At 49.2% G+C, this 26,587-nt stretch overlaps 1 protein-coding gene across 1 annotated transcript in view; it reads right to left on the bottom strand.

Annotated features, from left to right (window-relative positions):
• Positions 1–216: 216 nt before the first annotated feature.
• Positions 217–26,587, bottom strand: part of IGDCC4 (immunoglobulin superfamily DCC subclass member 4) — a 94,377-nt gene continuing 68,006 nt past the window's right edge. Inside the window, exons 6-20 of the mRNA XM_086620245.1 lie at positions 26,178–26,333; positions 25,238–25,648; positions 24,330–24,494; positions 23,180–23,317; positions 21,589–21,759; positions 20,789–21,022; positions 15,537–15,644; positions 14,613–14,796; positions 13,810–13,937; positions 12,889–13,059; positions 12,218–12,355; positions 11,639–11,744; positions 10,376–10,610; positions 2,721–2,885; positions 217–870 (exon numbers count right to left, since the gene is read on the bottom strand). Of these exons, the coding sequence (XP_086476371.1) occupies positions 328–870; positions 2,721–2,885; positions 10,376–10,610; positions 11,639–11,744; positions 12,218–12,355; positions 12,889–13,059; positions 13,810–13,937; positions 14,613–14,796; positions 15,537–15,644; positions 20,789–21,022; positions 21,589–21,759; positions 23,180–23,317; positions 24,330–24,494; positions 25,238–25,648; positions 26,178–26,333 (3,053 nt within the window). The 3' untranslated portion in view covers positions 217–327. The remainder of the gene's footprint in view (positions 871–2,720; positions 2,886–10,375; positions 10,611–11,638; positions 11,745–12,217; positions 12,356–12,888; positions 13,060–13,809; positions 13,938–14,612; positions 14,797–15,536; positions 15,645–20,788; positions 21,023–21,588; positions 21,760–23,179; positions 23,318–24,329; positions 24,495–25,237; positions 25,649–26,177; positions 26,334–26,587) is intronic.

The following is a 26,587-nucleotide window of genomic DNA, read 5'->3' as shown; positions in this document are numbered from 1 at the left end:
CGAGGCCTACAGCGAAGTGACAGCCCCAGTCTAACGCAGAAGGCTCTGTTCGAGCCGTAGTTTCATGTCAGACTTCGGCAGATGGCTCAATCCTGCTCCCACAAAAACCAAGTTACTCGTCAGCTCCAGCGGGAAGAAGACAGGCTCTTACCAATCTGCCTACTGGTTTCTCGAAGGCGATATGTACAGCTGACAGGTCCGAATCCTGTTCTGGTGAGACGCTGCGTCTTCTTAGCTCCTGCTGGGCTCAGTGAGTCGAGGGCATGCAGCACCTCACAGGGACAGGCCCTTCGTAGTGCTTCTAGCTCTCCCATGATCAAAATCAGATCAGTTCACTCTTTCATGATTGTGGACACATGCCATCTTCTCAGATGCTGAGGATGAACTGGTTAAACCAGAGTTACTACAGAGGGGGGCCTCCTCCGGGGACAGGGAAAGCAGTTGGCACTTGACTGGCTGCACATCTCCGCTGCCTTCCTGGATGGAGTCCGAATCTCCGCTCTCCACTGAATCCAGACTTTCCCTGTGCCTGTGGAAGCCATTGGTGAGCCCACGGATGCAAACGGCCTCTGTTTTGTTAGTCTTTCTGTCAGTACTTAACAACTCGTCCTGGGTCTGAACCTCAGAATTGCCCGTGCAGTCCACCAGCACTTGGCTGGTGTCCTGCTGGGTGCTGGGAGAGCCGGGAAGAGCCGGCTCTCCAGAGGGGAGCTCTTCAGGCTCCTGGTCCTCGGTTTCTGTCTCTTCGCTTTCCAGGGTGTGCAGCTGGGAGTCGTAGTCTCTGTCAGAAGCTGAAAAATCAGAATGGACAATGACCTCTGCTTCCACTTGGTGGAGGCTGGCTGGTGGGTGGCTCTTCTTTGCTTCATTCTGTTATCAAACATGGGAAAAATTAAAAAAAAAAAAGAAAAAAAAAAGAAGGTAAAGTAAATGAAATTCAGATAATTGAGGCTGTGACCAAACCAAGCACTGAAATGTATTTCTTTTTAATCCCACGGAGTGCAATGGGATGTACCCGTGCCTCTATTAAACATTATCTTGATATGCTTTTCAAAGCCGAAGTCTTAAGAAGCATCTCAAATCACCTCAGGATCATTATTCCCACTTCACACTTGGGAAAGCAAATCCCAAGTGATTTGCCCATGGTTTCTTGGCAGGCTGGAGCAACTATTCCTCCAAGCCTCTGTCAAAGACCACAATTTTCAAAACTCACCAGCCTGTTTCCATATGAAGGGCCGGATTTCCAGAGGGTGACTGGGCAGCGCTTTAGGAAAGTGGCTTCAGATAGCTCATGATACAGACCCACAACTAAATACCGGGGCTCCCTTCACTTTCCTGGTTTAATTTTGGCTACACATCACAAAAGGTTTGTTTGTTAGAGCCCTGGTCACAGCTTGCAAAAGTTGTTGTGAATTCAAGCACTTTTATTCAGAAAGAAAACAATCAGTTCTCCTCCTTTTAAGTGGAGTTCAGGCCACAGGTCTCCACAAATCTGGCTAACGAGCAGGTCATTCTGCGAGATCACCACTCAATAATTCAACAGGCAAATTATTTTGGAAGCTCACAAAGAGCTCTCCAGGCAATCAGCGCTCAGATTCTGAGCTGAGTGTGATTTAGCTGCAAGACGACGATTCAAAGCATGGAAGTGATATCCCACGTGGAATTTGCGCTTTCTGTTGGAGCCGACTTTGTACATCATTTACATATTTTAACACTTTTCTCCTTTTGTTGACAAACTGATGGGTAAGCTGTGCTGTGAACAGTGCCCTGTAATTGGGTTGTAAAACATTGTCTTAACTCTATCCACAATGTTAATTACATCCTGAGTATAATTGATTTTCACACTACTATCTAGGAAGGAAACGTAGGTAGGTAGGTTACTTAGAAGTATTTGCTGGGGGTGGAGATATGGGGGGGGTGAACTTTTTAAAGCAATAACCAAAGAAATCCTCTGGTACGGAGTTAATCTGAACAGGTGTCAGCTTGCTTTGCTGAGACTGTGGCACAGACATCACAATCCCTGCACAAACTCTCCCAAACATGGGTGTGCATATTTATTCCAATGAAGCAATACCAGAAACAGGATTTCCTCCCAGTTTACACCCCCACATAAAGAAGACAAGTGCAGTGGAAATTGCTCTACCCTATTTGGAGAAGGGGTTTAAATCAGCCCTTGATCTTTGACTCCTTTTACAGGCAAAAACACAATCCCTCCTTCAGGCGAGCGGCCTGTAGATCTTATTGACTGTGCTGAGCGTTGCAGCTCCTAACTTATTCCGAAGGCTGCGTGCTGCATGGCCACAGCAAAGACTCAAAGCAGACTGCCGGTGCCTGGCTCCGGGTTCTCAGGAACCAGGACTGCTACAATCCTGCTGACAACGGAGCTGTCTGACCCCACCTGACCATCACCAAAAGAAGCAGCCCACATCATGAGCCCTCAAGGGCTGGCTGGAGTCAAGACAGAAGATCAGGGGAGAGCTGAGGTTTCGAACGATTCTTGGAAAAACCAAACAGCTTTTATTCAAATCCCATCAGTTTTGCTGGCATACACTCCTATACCCAGGAAAAAAAATAAAGCCCATGATCAGGCAACTAAAGCTAGCTCAGAGAAGAAAACATTTTCTCCTGTGCTGCAGAAAGGAAAAAGGGAAAAATGGGGAACATAAATGGAGAAAACCACATCAGAACAGAGAAATCAATAAACCACCAAAGACACCCACCATCACAGCATCGTAAACCAGAGCTTGTAACAAAAGCTTCTGTCCCGCGCTGGAAGGGAGCTTCAGCGATCCGTTCACAGCAGAGAGAGGCTCTTTTGTGATAGTGTCCCCGTATCTGGCTACGCTGTTTGTCCAGGGCTGGCTGGCTGATTTATTCCATGAAGACTGCAGAAGAAAAGCCGGAGGAGAAAAGATCCAATTATCACAGATAAGAGATTCTTATCGTCATAAACCTGAAATGAGAAGCAGCTTGAAAAAGGAAACTTCGAGTTGGGGAAAATACTACGGCATTAGAAGACGCAAGTTGAGAGCAGAGATCACTTCTGATGGCATCGAAATAAAAACACTCTCTGCAACAGCCTGGCACAGTCACCCCGTTGCAACAGGCTTTATTGCTCTGTTGCGCGTCTGGTGCAGAGCGAGGGGATAAAAGTTGCCAGAGGGTTCACAACCAAAGCGGGCTTTCCACTGGTTCTTGACGCTTGAGGCCAACAGGTATAGCATGGCACAAGACACCACTTAAAGCTCCACTGAAATCAACTCCCTGGAAAGCTGCAAACCACCCAGAGCGGCGTGAGCCCACTGAAAAATAACGCCAAGCTGGCAAGGAACAGAGACGGTGTAAATCTGGAGCAGAATGACTGCCGTATTTGCTCTGGCACAAGCAGCGCTCTGCAGCATGGAGAAGGACCCTCACCTGTGTGCACCAGCACGGGTGCTCCTGGAAGAGTTGAAGACAATGCTGAAGGGCTCGTTTGGCAGCGCAGACAGATTCCCTGCGCTAAGTGAGGGCTCGGGCAAACACTCTGCCATTCCCCGTCAACACAGAGGCACAACATTGGGGGCCTTATTTTTTTTTTTTTTTTAATTTTTTTTGTTTTGCAACAGACCACCAAGCAATTCTTAGCTCAGCTTTAAATCCCCAGGGCAACCAGTGTTACCTTGTTTGTAGATCTAATTAAATTATATGGGCTGAACGCAATTTGTTCTGGGTTCTCTCAGCTTCCCCTTGCAATAAACTGCTGAATGCACACCTCTGTGTAGGGGAAACGTGTGCCTTTAAAAGCTGAAGTTATTTAACAGCTCAGACTATTAGTTCACAGGCAGAGAAGTATTTTCTTCCCAGGTTTTGATTTTACTGGGCTGTTCTGCATATACCTGAGCTCAGCCTTGCTCCTGACTCGTCTATATGTACACACACAAACACGCACGCTCAGATTTGAGGAAGACATGAGCCAGTTATCTCTGGGCTTGTTCCACAGATGTTACATGCTCCCTGGATAGAAGTGAGAGGACGACGCAAGGCTGAAGTGAAGAGGAAATCCTGATCTGACACAACTGTGAGTGTGCATGTGCTTAGGGAATTCTGGAGGTGTGAGCACACTGGCTGGGTAGCGTGGAGATATACGGCACACTATTCAAACTCACTAACCACCTATCGCCCGCTGCCAGGTGGGAGAAACTCAGGGTTCTGCTCTGCATATGTGGCTGCTGCTTACACAGGCCGGATCGATTCCAGCAACAGTCGATGTAGCACGAGTCCAGCCGAGACGGCAAGGAGATTTCTGACATCAGCCTGACCTTGTGTGAGTCATTTGACCTCCTTGTGCCTCAGTCCATCTGGCTGGAAATTAGGTAGAAATACGGGACCAGATGTTGTGTGTGAGCCAGGCATTCCTAAGTCAGCTATTTAGCAAGAAGCAAATGTACCTCGTGCTGTCAGTGCTGGCAGAAGGCACATTAAAGCGCTCGTGTACGCGCTGAAGGGCTGCCCAAGCCTTTCCCCAAGCACTCTCTGCCCACCCTGACTCAAGCACCTTGCGGGAAGCAGAGCAGTGTTACATCCCCGCACCAACCCCAAGTCATAGGAACTTCGCTGCTGCCTCAGGATCAATCCCCAAGAAAACAAGCAGCAAAGGGCCTCGTCTATATGACAACACCCTGCAGGACAGCGATGCCCAAACCTGGTGCAGTGGTTATCAAGCATTTGCTAATTTAGAAGTGGATGCTGGAGGCAGCATCTTTGCCATTCCTCTCTCCGCAATCCTCAATGATACATTCCGAGCCAAAAGCGTTCCCTAATTGCTCCCTTTCTAAGTGGACAATCATTAAACTACACTTTAATAACAGGAAATCAACCAAGCGATCACACGCAGCTCGCAATAAGGAATATCGCTATGTGCAAGTACTCGAGGAACGTGCTCAATTTGCTCCTGCTGCCATCTGAAAGGCTTTCTGCAGCTACATGGCTGACTGATGGCTTCTGCGCCTTTTCCAAGGAACATACGTTACTGAGCAAATACTGCCTGGAAATTTCAGCACTGAACCTACACAAATATGCACACACGCACACAAATGTGTGTCCTATTATAGATACTTACATGCATATTTGCCATCAGAAAGATCTGAGCATCACGCGCAGACACACACACACACAGAGCAAACTTGAAAACCTTCTTGCAGGCATCTCGTGAATACCAAAAAACGTGGAAAGAAACAGGCAGCTCTGCTGCAATCCCCAATGGACCATCTGTTAGCGGAAATGTCAATCTGCCATGTTTACATAGGTTTTGATGACTCTGGGAACAGCCTGTTCGGCTCTGGCTGAAATTGGCTGCAACAAAGAACAAACTTGTTTTGTACCAGTTTGCAACTTTCAACAAACAGAAAAAACCATCAGCCACACAACATGGCCTATATCCCACATGTTGTTCAAGCACATTATGTTTGAAGGAAAAAAAAAAAAGGAATCCCTCTTGGGGCTTAGTCTCTAAGACTGGGCAGTGGCAATTAACTCCAGGTCTGTTTTCATCACAGACCTGAAGGTCTTGTGTGCCTGAAAGCTTCTCTGCTTTTTTAAGCAGTATCTTCTGGAGTAAAAGACAATACTATTTCTTTCTACTCAAGGCAGGCTCGTGAATGGCTGAAGGAAGACAAGGAAACGTTCTCTTGGTTTTTGCAATAAGAGGAACAAGAGCAAGGAGTGTCAGTCTAATACTAACTTAAAGAGAGAAAAATCCCTCTGTCAGTTCACTGCAAACACAAGAATGAAAACTAATAAAAACATCTTCCAATAAAAGGTGTTTCCATTACAGCTAAATCCTTATCAAAGCAAACAAGCTTTTTCATTTTAGCCTTTTTATAGAAACTCCGACTGGTAAAAATGTGCCTAGATCATGTTACCTTCTTAGTGACAAGCAATTATTTCATGCAAATATATGAGCTGAGAATGAACGTGTAGGAAATGTTGATCTTGAAACCTTCCCTGTTTTATGAGGACGATCACTTAAACTAGCTTGAAATCCCGTGCAGAATGAGGCTGGGGACATTTCAGATGTGCCCAGCTTTTAAGGATGTCATAGCGGAGGGAAAGGATTCATTGCTGAATGGCACCACAGCAGCTGGTGGCAGTGGGAAAAAGTGGGAAAGCTCCATGTCATGCAAATGTACAGGCATCCCTGCACGCAGCTGCACCTCCAAACAAGATGCAACAGAAGACAGACCTCTCCCTGACCAGATAAAGGAGAATCTCTGCTAGCTGTCAACGGGAGCACAGCTCTCATCTAAGGCTTTTCAGTAAACATTGAGACACTTTTTCCACGCAGAAAAATTTCAACACGAAAATGACAAACAACTTGGGTAGATCCAAGCTCCCTGATGCATTACAGCTTTTGCTCTCCAAGTCACGGGGATCCTTCAAGGGAAACGCAGTCCCTGTAGGAAGGAGGCCCAAGGGAAGGAGCGGGGCAGCAAGTGAGGAAGGTTCCAGCTCGCAAGAAGCACAATGGCAAACATTTCCAAGCCAAAATGTTTGGCTTTGGCTTCATTCAATGGAAAGCTGAAGTCTTCCATGGAAAGCAGATGCTTTTTAACATTCTCCCCCACCCCCTAAATTGCTTGGCCCAAAGCAGCAGTGACAGAGATGTCTGGAGAAGAGCCATTTTATCATCCTCAGTCCATCTGTCACAGGAAACAGAGATGCATCACCACAGCCTGTGCATTATGGTGTCATTTATAACGCAGGATACCGATGGCATCAGTCTGGGGGTCACCAGAAAGGGGAAGAGAGTAAGAGTGGAAAATCACTTGCCAGTGTATTTACAAATCCTCGTGTATGACCACGGGAAACGCACAGAAAGGAAGGAAAAGGGCCTGCTAAACGGCCAAGCATACTCCTGCCTAATGGAGCTGTCAGCCATCCAGAGGAGCCCCGTGCCAACAGCTCGGCTGCAGTAGCACCTTGCTGTCCTGCAGGCAGGGAAAGGTGGCCAGAGGGCTCCTGTGGGCTCACCAGCAGCACAAAGACTGTCCCACCTTCTGCTTGCTCCAACCTGCACCCTCAGCATTACTTCTCATGACTCAAGAGGAATCATGGCCCCACATTCACAGGGAATGGTGATCTTGACTTGAAAACATGGAGGGGGACGTCTCAAACCACTTGCCTGCACTTCTTTGCAGGAGTCAGTTCAAGTCTAAGCACTGTTCAAGACCCCCTGCCCTCAGTCTCACTGTTCTCCAGTTCCCCACATCTGCAAAATGACATTCACTCACTTCTGACAGCTTATGGCACAGGGACGGTCCCTTTATGTCTGTACATCTCCTAACAACGTGGAGCCTCCAATCTCCACTGGAACCTCGGTGTGGGAAAATGACTGAAACTCGGGCTGCCACAAGAATAAAAACAATGAAGAATAATCCATGAAATGCCAAATAACGAGCCGGCATGTGAAAAGCCTGCAAGCATGGCAGCAGCCGTCACTGCCACTGCTAACGGCAAGTCAGCCGACATAAAACAGGTTTCAGGAGCATAACCTGAGGGCAGAGGCAAACAGGCAACGGGAGAAGGTCACACAGGCCTGGAGCTGCCAGTTCCTTGGCATCACAGTGATACAAACCTGCCCAACAGCGGCAGCAGCATCGGACTAGGAGTCTGTCCCAGCCAACATCCTGAGCTCTGTGGCAACATGATACGCTGTTAAATAAAAGGGATTCTCACTTCCATTTCTCACTGCTTTGCTTTACTGAATAGCACTGCAAGTGATAGCATCCGACCTAGAGCACGCTGGGGAGCTTCCCCTTGCCAGGCTGGACCAAGAATTTCCTTCCACAAGGATTTTCTCTTTCCTGTGGCTCTACCACATTCCTTGCTGTGGGTTTTCACAGCCCAAACCACACATGGCGTGAGAGAAGAAAAGAGAAGGCAGCAAAGGCAGCTGGTCCCTGTATGGTACAAGGCTCCCGGCAACACTCAGTTCCAGGCAGGGTCCTGGGGGGTTTCTGGCAGCTGCTGGAAGAAGGGACTTGCAGTACACAAGACAACCCAAGGAACCCACAACTCCCTCCTGGGCCTTGGCTAGTAGCATTTTGCCTACAGGCAGGGAGACGCACACACCCACAACCGCACCTGACTCTGACTTACATCTCTTGTGAGGACCAGGCACATGTGCACCAGCCCAGCCATCCTCCTGAGCCCTGCCCAACTCCTTGATTGCCCACCCAGGTAAAATCACATCACCATCCCGACATGGGGCCTCTCAGCAACTGCAGCATGAAGATATTTTTGGCCTGAGTCTTTTCACCCTGGATTATACATGTCAGAGTACGGAAAGGATGCAACGGTGCTCAGGGCTGGCTCAGGTGGCACTTCCAGCAGGAACTGGACAGTGGATGGAGCAGGACCTCCTGCGTGGGAGCACATCTCCCTCCAGTGCCCACTCCCAGCAACAGCAGCCTGTTGCTCCCGGCTGTCACTCAAGCTCTCCTTCACCTGCCAGGTCACCCTCGCCGGGCAGCACGGGTGACAACACTGCTCCCCGGGTGGCTGCATGTGGCTGCTCCTCAGTGATCCTTGCTTCCCTAGCCACATCCATCAAAAAAACAAGCTCGCTATTCTGCTGGCAAAATCCAATGAATTTAACTCTCAGTGGCCTTTCCACATCCAATTAGGGAAGGAGAGACACTACAGCAGAAAAAACCTCCCCAGAGGTCCGATCTCTGAACATAGCTGCTGCCAGACACTGCCAGCCTCTGTGACAGATGCTGGGCACCCCAAGCTCTCAGGCTAAGCCCCGAGCAGCCAGCCCTTGGCACTGCCCTCTCCATCCCCTGCCCTGCACACACGAAAAATCTTTGTGTAAACCTTTGCAGACAACAGGATTGCTGCTTTGGAAGAGAGATCTGGATATGCTGCCCCCAGAAAGGCCTCCCAAGGGAGGGAACTTCCCCCCACCCCAACCTGTTCTCAGGGTAAGTCACCATCACTGAAAACGTTTGTTCCTTATTCAACAGAAAGAACTGTAGGAAATTCCTCACACTTTTCGGCTTGGGTCCAGACAGGCAGCTACGTTCCACCAAAATCCATGGATGCGGCTTGGCTGCAAACTGCCTCCTTCAGCCAAGCACTGATCTGCCACAGCACTTGGGCAAGGCCAAGAGCATGGCTCCAGCTCACGGGACTACTGAAGCCAGCAGAACACATCACCTTTCCAAAAGACCGTTCCTGCGCTGCCACCGGCAGCGGGGCCGGGGCTCGCGGTTCGCTGAGTGTCCCGAACTCCCCCCAGTGACACACGAGCCCATCGTTGATGCAAACGTGAAATCCCGTGCGCTCACGATGCATTTGTTTTACTGAACTTCCTAATTACTTTACGTGCTCTCCCCGGACTACGACGAGAGACATAAACAGATTAACTGAATTAGGCCAATTAAAGGTTCCCTAATGGAATGAAATGTTTCAGGCAAGCTCGAGAGAGGAAATGGGCAGGAGGGAGTGAAAGACAATGCAATGTCAGGCAAACCACACCGAGCAGTAAAAGACTCCTTCGAAAAACAAGGTTCACAAATAAAACAGTTTCACCTTTGTATATCATCAAAGATATTCCAGTGAACACACTATTTATGGACAAAGCACCTTTAAGCCTAAGCAAGAGCATCCTAGCAGGCAGAGCACCTACTCTGCACATCACAGGGTGATGACTGCAGTGGAAACACATCACTGCTTCACATCCCCACCAAGGAGAGTCCCCCAAGTGCCCTGAAGACACATCAGCTTCACATGGTCTGTCGGGTGGGACAAAGTCTCCCTTGCTCAACCTCCTGAAACAGCACAGTACTTCGGGAAGACTATCTCTTCCCTTCAGACTCTGGGCTGCTTAGGAGGCAAAATACCTGTGTGGATAACTCTAGGACTCACTATAGGTACTGCAACGGTGCCAGGGCAGGAGCAGAAACTGGACCGCTTGTCAGCAGCCAGTGCATGGGTGCTTTCCCCTGACACCCTTCCCTGGGCGTTTGGCTCTCTGGGCCAGATGGCAGCCACTTTCTCCCACCATCTGTATGCCACAGCACCAGGAATGGCATGGCTTTCTGCAGCAGGACGTTGGCAGCTGCTTCTCTGGGGATGAGGGGTCACTGTCCCAGGAGATGAAAAGGGGTGGCAGATGGCACGGGGATCCCAAACTCAGATCTGACAGCCAAGACTAAGCCAGTCAGTTTTACAGAGAGGGAAACAAATGGCTGCCCAGCACCACCATGCAGCCAAGACTACCAGCACTATGCAGAGCCAGGACAGGATCAGACCCTGGCTTCCCAGCAGTGACACATCACAGGCTCTTGCCTAGGATGGGAGCCCAGTCACCATTCGCATTAGTCCTTACCTTCCTCTTCCCATGGATGACATCCGCAGGGAGGCTCGTGTGGATGAGGCTGTGCACTTCCGTCAGTTCTGTGATGTCCCCCAGGGGCACGGGTGCATCCTCTGGGAGTGGGGACATGAGGGACTCCAGCTCATGTGAGTCCAAGGTGGCACTGGGAGCTGCTGCCCCTTGCCTGCTCCGGTGGTAGTAAGTGTGGTTGCCGGCTGCCTGGGAATCCAGGCCTGGCAGGGCCTCCCTGAGGGAAAACAGGCAAGAATTGGCATCTCTCATGAGCCTCACTTTCCTCCGTCCCAAACAGCCATGGACTGCCAGAAAAAGTGATCCTCCAGGCAGCTCAGCCTGTCCTTGTGGAAGCAACCAGGCCTAAGGACCTGTCCTGATGCTCCTGAAGAAGGGGCTCTTCTATCCACATCCTACTGTAACAACTTTCACTGCAGTTGGCTCTCCCCAGATGTATCTCTTGATCACCTTCACTAATCCTAAAGCTCATACAACGCACAGTGCTGGATGTAAAGCCCTCCCCTTGCCAGTGGATCACAAGGGCAGCAGACAACATGACTCCAGCACTAGACCCCTGCCCATGGGGAGCTGTGTCACTCCTGTCATCTCTGCTTTACAGATACGAGACGCAACAGGACAGAGAAGTTGAGTGGCCACGTTAGCACAAGACTTCAGAAGCTGCTTGTTCCTACTCCTGAGATCTGTAACCAGCTCAAAGCTCTTCTGGACAACTAATCTCGTTTCCAAACATGGTCCTTCCAAATGCTTGTGGCTGGATTCAGATCCCAGGGGTAGCAGGGGGGCTTTGGGCTGAGCCCAGTCCTCCTTAAACCAGCCTGTCACCCACTGGGAAGTCTTTCATCATTTTCCCAACTGGAAGTTAACAAATCCTTTCCAAACATCCTTAGAGCTGTCCAACCTCAGAAACAAAATACTGCCCACGCTAACAGATGCAGGTAATAATCCAGCAAATAGTGTTTTTTCCCCTTTTCTTTTTTTTTTTCCCTATGCCTGGAAAAAAAGTCCTCTTAGTCTAACAATGCAAATTAAAGAGAAACTATTGAGAAAAACAATCAGTGAAGACTATACTAAATATGTTCCTCAGCCAGCTGGCACTCCCAGGACTCAATCTTTGTATTAATTGATGCCATACACCGCATCCCAAACAGCCCAGCCAGCTGAACAGGGAAGGAGCTCACGGTGTATTTTGTCTCCTTCCACATCAGCCTCCCTCACCTCCTGCCAAGGCCAGGGGACACCTACCTCTGCTTGCTGTTGCGGAAGCTGGCGCACATGCAGAAGAGTATGCAGAGCAGCCCCAGGCAGACTCCCACAATGATTCCCGTGACAGAGTGGATATCCAGAACATCTAATGAGGGAGGCACAGACACATCATTTCGGCTGCTAGCAGGAAGAAGGTACCAAGTACCTTACGTTGAGAGAAGCACCAGCTTCACTAGAACCAACATATAGGTTGCTTATACCATTTAAAGTGGCTTAAAGCAAACTGGCAACTACGCACAGTCACTAATTTCACACTGCACAGGCCTAACAAAAAGGCAGCGAGATGTAGGTTGCGTGTGCCCTTCCACAGGAGCTGGGATGGGCAACAGAGAAGAAGTTTGGCTGTGGGATGGGTTCTGCAGCTGCCTGAGGCCTGTGGAGCTGCACATCTGAGGACTCTGCTGTGACCTTCTGCCTTGGCCTACACGCAGTCGTGTCGCACGTTCTGCGCGATGACATCAGGCCATTCCTTGGCAAACGGAAACGCTGCTGCTGACAAACCGCAGTCTTCAGCAACACAACTCGCTTCCTGCACCAGGACAAAGGGGAAATTCATACCAGACAACTTCTCCCGGAGGGTGTGCACGTCCTTAACGTTTGAATAGGGACCAGATCCCACGACTGTCTTTGCTCCCATCTTGAAGAAGTATCTGGTATCGCTTTCCAGGCCATGCACTTCAGTGCTGAAGATATTTCCTGAACAAAAGGAAGTCACAAAAAGTTGAAACTGCACATTTTAAAGAGTATTCAGAGGCTACAGCAAAGCAGCAGTGGAATTCTGTTGGACTCTCAGAAGTGAGAGATTTTGTGTCATGAGCTTTAAGAGGTAATTCAAACACCGCTTCAGTATTAACGAACTTAATTAATGAACTGATGATACAGACTGCACGTGGTGTTGCTGGCATACGTTCTCCTAGGAATTACTGGCTGCCAGCCTGTATCTGCAGGATGTTTGCTGGATGATAATGGCTATTTCAGCCCTAGACGTGTATGATTTAATGTCTCTCAACAGTCTCATCTCTGGACTCTCCTATATGACCAGAAGGAAGGCCCAGCATGTGCTCCAAGAAAGCTGGCAGCATGAGCTCTGGAATGTTTATTTCTATGTGCCCAAAGTGAGGCAAAAATCAGGGCAGTAAGACTGACCAACCAGGGCTCTGTAGGCAGGGAAGAAGGCAGGAGGAGGAGGAGGACCCGGTGGGGTATTACAGTACCTCGAGGAGGCTCACCTTCTCGTGTCAGCAAGGTCCACATGTCATCAGGCTGCGTGTTGTTGGCGTTGTACAGGATGAGGTACTCCACAATGATGCCGTTGGGCTCAGCAGGGGGGCACCAGTGCACTTGGACAGCGTAGGGGTTGAGTGGGTGCAGCCGCAGGTCAGATGGAGGACTTGAGGGACCTGGCAGAGACAAGTAAAGACCCAAAGTCTTTAAAAAGAGCAGAAAAGAGGAGAGTGTTCAACCTGCAGGGCATGACAACTGCTCTGTGCCTTCTGTGAATCCTTCTCAGTGGTGCCACAGTCATGTTTGCAAGCACAAAACACGAAGTGACCTGGGTGGGCAGACAGCTCATCCAAACAGGCTGTGAGGAGCAAAGAGGGGAAGATGCTGAGCCCAATACAGGGCAGGACTTGCACATCATGGCCAACCAGCCAAGGGAAACATGATAGTGCTGATGAAGCCACGCAGCTCAGTCCGAGACCATGCAATGTTGGTTATATTTGAAAGAATATTCCTAGCACATCCCTGCTCCTTGTTGCTGTCTTCTCCATCTTGCCCAAAGCCCTGCCTGAACTGCAACTAGTCCCAGCTAGGAGCAGGACACATACCACCTCCAAAGCCTGCTCTGTGAAGCTGAGTATCAGAGCTCTCCCTGATGAGTGCAGGATTTCTCTGAACCCAGAGGTAATCCCACAGTAACAGGAATTGTTGCCCTAATTTTCTTTATCTGCTCGTCTCTGTTTACCAAGCAGCACTCCTTCCTTGGGCTTGGCAAAGCCACCAGGATGCTTAGTGGCTCTCAGCCTTTTAGGTACTCGGGGACACCAGAGCTTGGAGGTGATCTGAAGCCACCACATCTCTCAGGGGCACATTAGGAGGGATTTGATAGAGATTCAAGAAAACAGGATCCAATTCCCATCGACACTCACGGTCCGGAAGGGTGAACCGCTCCACCACGTTGCCGAAGGGCCCATCAATGCCAACGCCATTGGACTGCACGGCAAACTCATACCTGGTGTAGGGCTTCAACCCACTAATGAGAATGTCTTCATCCGAGCTGCCAAAAGAGGACACATTCACAAGGCCATGAACACTAGATGCTTCTCCCACCCACTGTCACTGTGATACCTTACCAGGAGCACTGTAAGAGATGATCCTAACTCTTACAGTGCTTGGTTTTTCACCTAAAGCTTCATTTCCTGCAGTCACGAGAATGCAAGAGCACTCAGCTCCCAGAAACAGAGCAAAGCTGGTTCCCAGCCTCCAGAACCATTTCTGGTGTATTTGCTGAGAAAAGCTTGAAAATACAGCCTGGTTATAGGCTGAAAACCTGTATTTAAAATACATCCCCAAATTATGGTAACTGCTTAAACTCTAGCAATTTTTAAACCAAACTTGTGAGGACCATCTCACAAATCATGCTTTGAAACTGGCCATAATTGCACCTAGCTTTGTTACTAACAGGGAAACAAGCATGGAAGGTCCAGCCACAGCAGAAAAGATGCAACGACCATCCAGTAAATGATCCCTTGGTATTTTGGTCATGGACAAGTCCCAGTGGCACAGTTCACCAGCTCTGAATGTATCTGTGACCAGGGCAGGCCTTTCCGGCACGTGAAACACCCAGGATTTTAAGCTCAGCACTAGAACCTCCATGAAGGTTCCTCCTGCCCTGTGTTTATTCCTGACACGAGCAACCCATGGCAGATGAACCCTCAGCATCCTGCTTTACCTTGTGTAGTACGTAACGAGAGAGGCGTTTTTCAGGCCCCAAGGGCTGAAGCGCACAGTGTAGTTGACAATCTTGACTGTGGTGAAGTCTGGTTTCTTCCACCTGAGCCATATGGAAGTTGAACTGTTGGACTCTGCATAGACTTGGACTGGAGGCAACGGAGGACCCTTCTGCACAGGGGGATCTGTGGTCCAAGACAAAGAGATGTGGAGACATACATGACAGTAAGGCAAGGGACAGCCATCACGGGCACAGAAAACACGGAATAAAACAGGCCTAGGTTGTGAAGCCTGCACCAATCTGGTGGCCTCCAGCGTAAGCCCCGATGCCTGGCTTAGCCCTTCTGGGCATGAAGAGGTCCAAGCTTTTCCTCACGTGTGGGAAAGACCACAATGGGGATCCACACACCAAGGTGGTGGTGTACTGCTGTGGAACACGGGAGGCCAGCTTCAAAGCTACCCACCCGAGAGGCCCACACCAGGGTAAGGAGGAGACCAGACTGTTCACCAGCCCACAAGGGACTGGCAGAGCTTTCACTTTCTTTGTAACACTGCGGAAAGCCTGGCACGCTGCTAATTCACACTCTCCAATCTTTATAACGTAAGAGATAAAGGTTATTTGGCATTTCCAAGACCATCCCTGAGCCACTAACGGGGCCAGAGAGAACATGGTGAAGGTCATCCACACCCAGTACAAGAACAACCCTAATGAGAACGAGGATATTTTGTTCCTTTCCCTCCTTCCCAAGATAATTCCTCCAACGCAATTTGCTATGACTGTCAAAGGGAGTTTCCTTATATTAGACCTTCTCCATTTCTGTACTATCATTCTTCACACTCATCTTCTGTAACTTTACCTCTACCCTTCCTTTGAAGCCACGTGCCGAGCAGAAGAGACAGACAACAAATGAAGGGCGTTCCTCACCTACTGCTGCTGCAGGTGCCTTTTCGGTTTTGCCCTTCCAAACCGCTGCGTAACCATCTTCATGCTTGTTGAATGCCACCAGCTTCACCTCATAGAGTTTCCCAGGAGCTGGAAAAATCAATCAGGGTTTGTCTGGGGTTATTTTTGTTGCCAACCCTCCCCAGTCAGACATGTTTTCTTTGATTCGACCAGCTTTTCTCACCGTTCAAGAAAGCAGCTTGAACAGAGTTGTATTTGCTAAAATACATCAGGGACCTCCCCTTCCACTTACTGGCTTTTCACATTCAAATACTGTCTCGCAACTGGTGCACGTATCATCACAGCTATTCTCTCATTCTCCCCTCACTTTTTACAGAAATTATCAGCAGCAAATGGACTTGCCCCAGCCACCAAGGGTTAACCAGTGTCATGGCCTGTAGCACATCATCTCAGAATCTCCTGATCTTTCTTCCTTGCTAACTACTAAAGAAACCTAGGCATGATGACTCCTCCTCTCTCTCCTCCATGGAAGTGGGTGCACTGCATTGTTTACTCCTGAGGCGTGAGGACATACTCTCCTCTCCAAAACACACCTCCCATTTCTGATTTCTGATTTATTGACTGCCATGAGGATCTTCCTTCCAGCAAGTCCTCACATGCCCCATTAAGTCACTGGGAGCTTTTCTTGTCTGGTGACTATTTTGCCTCCACAGCAGAGTTTCTTGATTTGCAATCAGAAAAGCAACAGCATACACAAAACCCACACCAGGAACCTGAGGGTCCTCATCACCCACCCTTCCCATCAGACAGCCATGCACTCTATGAGGAACATCATACTTTGACCCAAACTGAGCTGCAGGACAGGGCGCTCTGTCTCTAAGCAGCGCTGCCCTGGTCCAAAATGCAGTTCCCTCTTTCTTCTGGCTTTTCATCAGCTGAAACACTCATTTGCTGTGTTAAGTAACATCTGAGGGTTTTTTTTTCATGGAGCTGGTTTAATCAAGGAAACAACTCGGGAGATATAAAGTTCTCAAATAAGACACTCGCCAGCTTCTCCCTTCAGCAGCCGGCCCATCAGAAGCTCCGCGAGAGCAGTCCAGACTCGCGTTGGTTGCCCTGGCGGCAGCGCATTGATGAAGTTTGTTAATTTGGGACGTGCCTGTTCATTCCCTGCCCTGATAGATCACTGCTCTCTTTGCCAGACAACATAAGCAGAATAAAACCTTTCTTATTGATGCCAATTTTATTATTACCGCACTGATTATGCTCCCAAAGGCTAATGGTACCAATTACCCACGGCTTTCTCTGCTCCACAACACATGTTCACGCTCAGAATATATAAAGAGTTCAGCCACATTTTTCTCCCCAAAAGGATCCTGAAAGCAAACAGAGTTTTGTCTGCCTCCAAGGCAGCCTGATCTGCATTTCCACACTCTCCAGACACAGGAAAACACTTCAAACCCACACAAGAGGGAAGAGACCAAAGGGCACTCAACTCCCAAACAGCTGAGACCATGGACTTGGTGGAACAAAGCAGCCCACAGCCTGCCCCTCGCCAGCACGCACGCTCTGCCTCCTGCCCGAGCACTTGGCTGGGCTTCACTGGGACGCGAGCTCATCGCAGATGATGCGATCCAGAACAACGAGGAAGAGCTCACAGATGGGATGCAGCTGTGGGCAGCTCCTGTTGGAGAACGAAGTGAAGGAAAGGACAAGTCCTCCATCTCCATCCCTGGGTAGGATCAATACCGCAGCCACTTACACGTGGAGCTGGAGGAGCTCCACTACAAGATCAAGCAATTCACATCCTGAAAATAGGGTTATTTTAGATTTCTCAGTCAGAGGCTTGGCTCCAATTTTTATACACAGGCCCAGATGTTCGAGCTCTTAGAACATGCAGACATAAAGCTCCATCAAGCTGTCAAGAAGCTAGTAGGCAGCATGAAAACAGATGTATTTCACTGCATTCCATCATACATTAAATATAAGCAGAATAATCTAGTCCAGATCATTTCAAATCACTAATCTGGATGACGGTGTAATATACCCAACACGCTAAATATGTTGTTTCATTCAGTTTTCCAAGGTGCTCATGTTGGCCTGATGCTATATGCCATACTTTCCTGTAAGTGGGAAAATACCCTGATCTCCAGGGAGTCACTCGCAGAAGAATGGACTTTTCCTTCACGGGAATGTGGAAGACAAGATCAGATCCTTACCCTTTATTTTTCATGTTAAATTATGGTCCTGGTAGTTGCACACTATTAGAGAGGCTAACTGCTAGAACGCAGATGGAAATGAATGAGAATTTCCCAGGGAAAAGCCCTCCTGGTGATTCAGGACAGCTTCCTTTTGATTTTGTGGGCTCATGAAATCGCTGGATTTCTTATGTGCCTTCGAACAGCTGCCCACCTCTCTCACAGGATTTCATCATGTAACACTCAGACTAGATCCAAGGCATGTCATTAGCAACATGACTCTAAGGAGACACGGTTTGCTCCAGAGGTTAGCACAAGCATGGCAGAAAAGTCGTCTTTTCTTTCAGACAGCTCAAATGGAGGCAGCTGGAACGTTACCAAAGGCAAAATCAAGAAGTCAGATGTTGGGGGTAAGGCAAAGGATGAGGAAGCCTGCAGGCCAGAGAAGTGATGGTGGACAAAGCTGGCACCATTTTAGCAGCAGGACCAGCCAGTGCAAGAGAAGACACAACAAGAATCTTGCACTGGACCAGCACAAGGACCTTTGCTGCAGCATAAAACACAGCCTGATGTTACAGGAAACTAGGGGAGGGAAACATGGGCAGGGCTCTTTGCTGGTGCAACAGCTGTGCTATCGCTGTGAATAAAGAGTAACTGTGCTCGAGAAGCTCTGTCCAAAGCTGCTTTCTGCACACCCATCCACCTCTGCCTGAGGCATGCCCCAAAAGGAGCTGTCTTCCCAGAAATTGCTTCCCCTCTTTCCCTGCTGTGCTCCTGGAAAAAAAAAAAAAAAAAAATCAAGAAAAATCAGGAAATCAAAAATCAAGCTATACAGGAACAAGCAGTGGGACAGGAGTTTTGTCTCTCAGGCCAAGAGAGTCAGCTCAAACCAAGACAAGACAAGGGGCAGAGTGTTGGCTCCAGTGACACTGCAGAGACGTGGAGCCAGGGAGCATTTAGTGACGGTGTTGCAGCACTACGAAGCCTCCGACAGGGAAGTCTGACCTTGTTGGCACTGACGTTGTACGCAGCCGTGTCTGAGCTACAGCCCTGTATTACCAGTGCCTAACCCTGGGATTTCCTGACACGACTTCAAACACTGGAACAGGTTTCCTAGTGAGGCGGTCAATGCCTCAAGCCTGTCAGTGTTTCAGAGGCATTTGAACAATGCCCTTAATAATTTGCTTCAGCTTTTGGTCAGCCCTGGAGAGGCCAGGCAGTTGATGACGGTTGGACTAGATGATCGTTGTACGTCTCTTCCAACTGAAATATTCTATTCTACGTAAACAAAGAACACTCTACTCTATTCCATTCTATTTTATTCTTATCTCTTTGAGCTCTTCACTCAATTTGCTGTTTCAGCTGTGACACCTCTTTGACAGCCCACCCACCATGGGCCAACCTGGGCAAACTTCACACAGCACCGTTCACCACATTCGGTCCCCTTACCCTGACATCAAGATACTTCCAAGATACAACGTTGGGTGTTTTGTTTGGTTGGTTTTACAGAGGGATCTCAGGAAAGGTTTCCACTGCTGTGCTTCCCAGCCAGACATCCACGAGCAGGGAAACCCCCCCTAGCTGATTCCCTATCAGCCAATGTGGAGCAGCATGGACCACATTAGGGCTGCCAACCTTTCCTGAGACTGCTCCCACCCTGCCTACAAGACCTCTAATGCAGATCTAAGTACCTGAGTACCAGAATATCAGAGTAGCTCCCTGCCATAAACCTAAACCCTTCTAAATCCCAATCACTCCTCCTCCTTGTTTCATGTCCAGACTCCCTGCCTTTCTCCGCACAGCCAGATTCCCGACCCATTCTTTCACCGCACACGTGCAGGAGCATGTCATTCAACAGCGTAACGGGGAGACAGGAGAACATCCACGGCTGGAAGAAACCCGAGACTCTCTTCCTGACACACTGATAGCTGATTCACAACCACCAAGTCATAAGGAAACCATTAGGGCTTGACGGATGCCCAAATTTAAGGAAGCAATTACAGAAGAACAAGCAGCCTTCTCAGCATCATCATGCCAGAGCATTTGGAACCAATTCAGCCCACTCCCGAGTCCCTCCGCTCACTGACTTGCCAGTGGTTAGTGCAGCGCGTGACGATGTTCACATGTGGTTTCCTCAGCACAGTAATTACAAACCTAAATTCTTCAGAGAAACTCCTAACTGTTAACACCCTCTCAGTGGCAGGATGGCTGCAACATGACTGGAAACCTACTCAGCGATGACACAAACTGTCTTTCCAGGTGCTGCAGCCTGACCTTTACACCATGCATAATACACATGCTGGACGTGTAAGATGAACCAGCACGAGAAACGCTCGCCCCACGGTCTCAGACCACTGGGCAGTAACAGGGATGAAGCATGAAGTGGGAGGTGGAAGAACTCTCTTCTCTCTCTCCATCCTGTATCAACGAGCAAATCAACTAATTACTACGATCAGATTGTAGAAACATAACTCCTTATGGGAAACACTAAGTGCAGTTAGCCAGGCAGGCAGATCTGACTGTGGTGCAGATTTGTTCTCCAGCCATGGACACTCGGTCTTCTGCCCTTTTTCCCTCAGGGGGAGGTGGAGGAGAATACTGACCCGAAATTAGCATGCTGCGAATTAACCCATCTCTGCATTTTAATAGAGAGAGATTTCAAATAGCATTCAATTATGGAGCTTCTTAGAGATACACAGGGAAGGAGAGATCATTGTCCTGACTGGAGATTTTAATATAGGTGCTCTTTGCAGTGACACAGTAAGAACCACTAATTCATTCAGATCCACTTATTAGCACATATTAAGTATATTAGTAGCCCTTGGTTAAAAATACAATCCCTGCTCCACTGGCGTCAGAAATTTCTGTGTTTTAAACTCTGTTTAGAACAAGACCCAAGAGCCCCACTCCAGAAATTATTTTCAGTACTCTTAAAAAAGCTCACACAGTCCTGGTCCTACGTATCTGCAGTCCAGCAGATAACTGAGCCTCCTGGAGCATCCCAGGACTGCTACAAAGTGCAAGAGACAGACCCTGGGTTCCCCCACCAACTGCTGAGAAGATATAGCAGCTAACCTAGTCGAGTCAGCTCATACTGCTTCACTTTCTTCTTTAGTTTTATGGGTCCTACGTCCCAGCTTTCATCTTCAGCACCATCCAGAGGGTTTTCATCGCTGGACTCCTCTGGGCCCACTTCTCGGTAGTAGAGTTTGTAGCCAGATATCTGGGCATGGTTGGCTGGGGGCTGCCATGTTATCAGGAGAGACTCCATCTTCGCTCGGACTTTTAATTCTGTCGGGGCAAACGGAACTAGAAGAAGAAAAAGACAAGAGAAAAACGTTCAGCCACTTGTCTCCATTTCCCTGCTTTACTGAATCCTCCCTGCCCCAGGCCGTGAAGGAGGGGTGTGAGGAAAGGCTGTCCTGGGAGTGGGATGTCCCCACCGTCTGACAGAGCAGTACAGTTACGCTCTACTGTTGACTTCACCAGCTGGGTGATACAGGAAAAAACAATGTCACAAAGCCACTAGAGGAATTTCTCAATGTATTCTGAGATAACACCACCTTTACCCATTGCTGGAGTCTGGCTTGGGCTCAGCTCTGTTTGGCAGAATTGTCTGTCCACTCCCAAATGTCATTGACATTGGGATTTGGGGGTTTTGTTTGTTTCTTTCTTTTTTACGAATTTTCACAGCTGCACATAGAGAGATGACCAGGCAAGTAGCAAGACATACAGGGACTGCTCAATAGAAAAATAAAGGTGGGTACCAAACCCGAGGGTTATAATTCCATAATGAAAGCAAACATCTCCCATCATGCCTCAAGTTCCCCAACATCCTGCACACCCCGAAGCCCAGGCACCACCCAGCCTCCTACCATGCGTCTGGTTGTCTCTGTCAGGAGTCCGATGCTGGGTCCACTCCGAAGGGGCCCCGTAGCCCACGCTGGTGCTGGCTGCGATGCGAACTTTGTACACTTTGTTGGGATGGAGCGAGTAGAGAGTGATTTGTGTCTCGTTTCCACCCACTTCGATGGAAGTAACCTGATCTGCTGGAACCAAGGCAACACCATTGAAAACATGGTTTTCCCAGTCAAAGGGAAATACAACTGAGCAGCTACAAAACCCAGTTACCCCGATGTGGTCTGCACACCCTGGGCTGGCTTGGCTTTGCCCAGGGCAATCTCATGCCACCAGGGAAAACTAGAACTAAAGACTGGGCAGAGATGATATCCTGATTACTCCATCACATTCAAAACTGCAGGTTGCCTCCAGCACCACTGAGCCCACCTGGAGGGTTGCTGTCAGAAACCTTGCTGCTGCTGACGTGATGGCAGAACATGAGCACAAATGACGGTAGCTGATTTGAACCAGACCATCCAGCAGCCCTGCTTTCTGCAAAATTCACACCTTCACCCACGCCAGACTGAGGTTTTATCACTCCCTCTTCAGCCCACCCAAGTTCATAAGGGCAATAACAGGAAATTTAAACTGAGAATGGCCTGGGATTTTCACTGTAGTAACTAATTGGGCTTGCTGAAGGTTCATATTGCCTGGTTGGCGAATGCAGAGGTCTTGCTTTTCAGCTTCACCTTAGTGTAAACTCAGCTGGGAGCACTGGCCCTGCTATGTAACAGCATATTGCTGAGTGTGATCCCTGGACTGCGAACGTTTCCAAGGTTTTACAGTGCCACAGAGCCATGTGCGGGCTCAGGGCAAAAAAAAATAAAATCAAGAGGCAGGAGTCACAGCGCAGACTACTAATCCAGATCAAACACATGGGAACAAGTCCAGCACTTCATCACGCTCCCCGTCCTTCTCTTAGTAAGAATCATGACCCCGGGAAGTGAGAAGCTGCAGAGCTTTGACGGTTTTAAGAGCAAACACCCAGAAGGATTTGCAAAGCAAGCGCACGTGGAATTGGAACAGCCACATCCAGCACAGAGAAACGTTACCATCCCTGCTGAAGGCTTCTTAGAGAGTCTGACAATATAAAGAAAACCAGATAAAACTCAGCAATAGAGCAACACAGCCTGGCCAGAATACTTGGTGTTTTTTTTTCCCCACAAGGATTAGACTCCATTTTAAAGGAACTGAATGCATTTACCCTTCTTCCCCAACTAGCATAAAGCTCTTCCCCCAAAACACCCAGAGCAGATGGCACCAAAGGGTTGTTCGTGCAGACATTCAAGGGGCAGCACAAACATGTGAGCATCAGGCCATTCCCCTGGGGACACAGGCTCCTCCACAATCACAGAAAAAGGCACCTCAGAGCACTGTGAAGTGGCACGGCACTGGCACTGCTGTGACCATCAAGAGCAGAGCCAGGCCAAGAGAGGGCTGTTCTCCTCCCCTGGGTAAAAAAGGGGTCCCTTCTTTTTCAGCCTTGCACCTCCTCCCCTCGACATGACATGCTGTTAGCACTGCTGGAGAAGACACAACTCCCCCCAAAATGGTGTTCTCCCTCACCTTCCTTGAGGGTGCAGTAGTCGATCTTGTACTTGGTTATCTTGCCGTTACTCAGCTCTGGAGGAGGAGGCAGCCACGTCACACGGATGTCACCAGGAGTCATGCTTGACAGGGACAACTGAGGGGCAGCACTAGGAACTGGGTAGAAGCAACAATGAGAAGTCAGCAAAACAGGGGCAAGATCTCAACACATCTCTGCCAGCTCTCTCGGTTGGCTGGAGGCCACTACCTGGTCTTGGCCCTGTGCAGCCACTGGTGACGTGTCTGTCATGGGGGGAACCAAGACCCCGCAGGTCTTCAACAGCTCAGACCATCGGCAGGGTGTCTGGGGAGGGAAGATGGTGGGCTGCTCAGCTTGGACACGTTGACCAGAGCCTGCTGGCCCCACCACACTTCCCCTCAAGGACCCCATGTCCACTGCAAACTGGGCAGGTTAGCACAGACCAGCTAATCAGCCTAGGCTGTACTGTGGAGCACGACGGAGACGCTAAAGAAAATGGCTCACAGATCCAGACTTCAGTCCAGGAATCCCCATTCCCTCGAGAATCACAGCTCCGTGCTGCAGGCAGCTTTCAGCTCAGCTTTTCAGGCTTCAGACACACACACGTGGCACCACGCAGGCCACTATGTCAGGAGTACTGAAAGCACATAATGCACCCTGCAGCAGAGCAGGGGCTTGCACGAGGGCTGCCAAAACCACCACGTCTTGCCTCTGTCCTGCAGTCAGCTGAAAGCTGTACATGTCCTCCCCTGCTGGGCAGCTGTCCTTCTGGCACTCTGCCTTTGCTGCTCACAAAACGCTAGGCGATAAATGGGAAAATCAACACAAGCTACTGGCTCTTAAGGGATCCGAGGTGAAAGCCCAGAGAAGCTGACTGCAGCTCCTGCAGGATTCTCAGGGGCCCCAGTGTCAGCAAGGTCATTTCCATGCTCTTCATCACCCAAGCTGATGATCAGAGCAGGGTCCTTTGGTTTTGGTTGGTTTATTGTTTGGGGTTTTTTTTATAAAAGGGCTTCTGGCAAGAAGCTGTAGAAGCAGTAGGTTTCGATTTCTAGGAGCTGATGCTATTCTCCATAGCATATTCGATGCTCACCATGAAACAAGCCAAGAACATTTTTTAGGTACTAGTACCCATCTAATTCAACGCACCGTCCTCCAGGGTCTGAACAACGATGGAAGAGGATGTCCGGCTGGCTCCAAGTTGAGAATATGCGACCACATAGAAGACATAGTTGGTATTGGGTTCCAGGTCCTTGACTTGCAGCTCCGTGGTATCATTATTGACAGCAAACTGGTATTCCACGTTATCTGTTCCTAGAGCCAAGCAAACACTGATGAGCAGGTCAGTGAATTGCCAAGACACTCCTCAAAATATCACTTAACTCACAAGGTCCACAGTGTAAATCCACCTTAAAAAATCACTGTCTTCTCCAATGTCCCCAGCACCTGCACAAAACCCATCTCTCGTGAACTCTTTGGGCAGAAACATTCAATGCCTCAATGTTAACATTTCCATTTTGAATCAAGCTCCTCAATCCATGCTAAGGCAGCTGAAGTTAGCAGCCAAGTTTTCAGAGGAGCTCTGGCAACGGTTCAGCAAGAGTACTGGCTTGCTGGCTGTTGGGGAAGACAGACCCCAAGAGTCCCACGTGCCTCACTTCAGATTCTGGGTGTGAATGATTTAGTGATGACCCCTGTACACAATGTAGCTGTTTAATATCTCCATTAATAATCACACCCTTTGCATATAAAAATCAATGTGTTGGAGGAAAAAACAACAAACAGAAATGAATGTCCAGAAGTGCCTGGTCCCACTAGAATCCAGACAACTTAACTACATGGATATGCTACTGCTGGTCAACAAGTTAGCATATGGCATACGTCAGCTAATCCACAGGCACTGTCACAGACTGACGCTGACTCCAAGAGAAAATTCCTTTACCTGCAATGAAAAGGGCTCAACTAACTGGAATTGCCTCACACTTGTCACTAGCTGGGGAAGAAAGTCAACCTGTGCTTTGTGTCTTGTACCTGTGGCACAGTCAGATAACACCTACCCACAGCCCGCTGGTAATGTAAGGAGAAGCCAATGATCTGCTCGCTGTTGTACTCTGGTCGCTCCCAGGACACAAGGACTGTGGTGCTGGAGAGGGACACGGCTGACACCTTCTTGGGAGCGCTGGGCAAACCCTCTCGCACGATCACCGAGAGCTTGGCAGTGGCACAAGCCATGCCCAGGCTGTTCTCAGCCACGCACTGATAGTAGCCAGCATCCTCCAACCCGATCTGATTGATCACGAGGCTCCCGCTGCTCTGCACCTTCACCCGCCCGTTGGAGAGGATGGCCTGGCCATTCTTCAGCCAGTGAATGGTGGGGGCTGGCTCGCCCTCTGCCTTGCAGACAAAGCGGGCAGTGCTGGCTCGGGTGCGAGAGATGGTTTCAGGGGCCTGGGAGATGCTGGGTGTAGCTGGGAGGAGAGAGGAGAAATTCATGCAGGAAGGAGGAGGAAAAGATAGCAAAGCAAATCCCTTCTCCTCCCCACTCGGTGCTATGTTTTATTCAGTAGCAGCTTTGCTTACAAGATAGGATTTGCCAGGCAGACTCTAGAGGCTTAATTTAGACTCTGTCCAAAAGGAAAAATAAATTCTGTATCAATCATGTGCTGCGTTCCCTGATCCTAGGCTGTTCTCCCTGCTGGCTTCTACGATACTGAAAGTTAATTGCTGATACAGATTTCCATGGGGGAACCCTGGAGAACAAGAATAAGGCATAAAACGGTTCAGTAAATACAAGGAATTAAACCTCAAATTAAAGAGACGACACTCCCACTGAGAGCTATCCCAGCCCAGCGCCTCCTGGCTCTAACCTGGCTCCCATCTTACCCAGCACGGGTCACAAACACAACTTCTTGGGGATCTCCTGGATGTCAGTCCAGGTAATCTCCAACTACCTGGCCAGTGTTTCTACCTGGAGTGTTTATCCTGCTCTCTACTCACCAAGGACCCGGAGCTCGGCTGCAGCTGTAACGAACTGCCTGGTCTGAGGTTTGTTGGCACGGCAGACGTACACCCCCGAGTGATGGGGCTGGCTGGAAGGAATGAGGAGATTTGTCCGGCCCAGCACAATCACATCTGTGGAAACGGGCTTTCCATCTGCAGGAAGAAACATGCACAAACGTGGGAGAGAGCCCCAAGCTGCCCTTTAGGAGAGCTTGTAAACAACATGTCTACTAGAGCCAGGATCACAGCTGGGAAGTGGAGAGGCCCCTAAATCCCAAACCCCAGCCCAGAGGAGGATTCCTGCTGCGATACTGCTGAGTGCTCGACTGAGCATCAACCAGCCCAAGCCAACGCTGGCCCAAGGCTTAGTTTAGCCTGTAATAACTGAACAAGTTCTGGTTTGGATC

Source organism: Tauraco erythrolophus, chromosome 14 (genome assembly GCF_009769465.1).
Source record: "Tauraco erythrolophus isolate bTauEry1 chromosome 14, bTauEry1.pri, whole genome shotgun sequence".
NCBI classification, from domain to species: domain Eukaryota; kingdom Metazoa; phylum Chordata; class Aves; order Musophagiformes; family Musophagidae; genus Tauraco; species Tauraco erythrolophus.
Note: the sequence above shows the minus strand (reverse complement) of the source record. Positions and strands in the feature narration are given on the sequence as shown.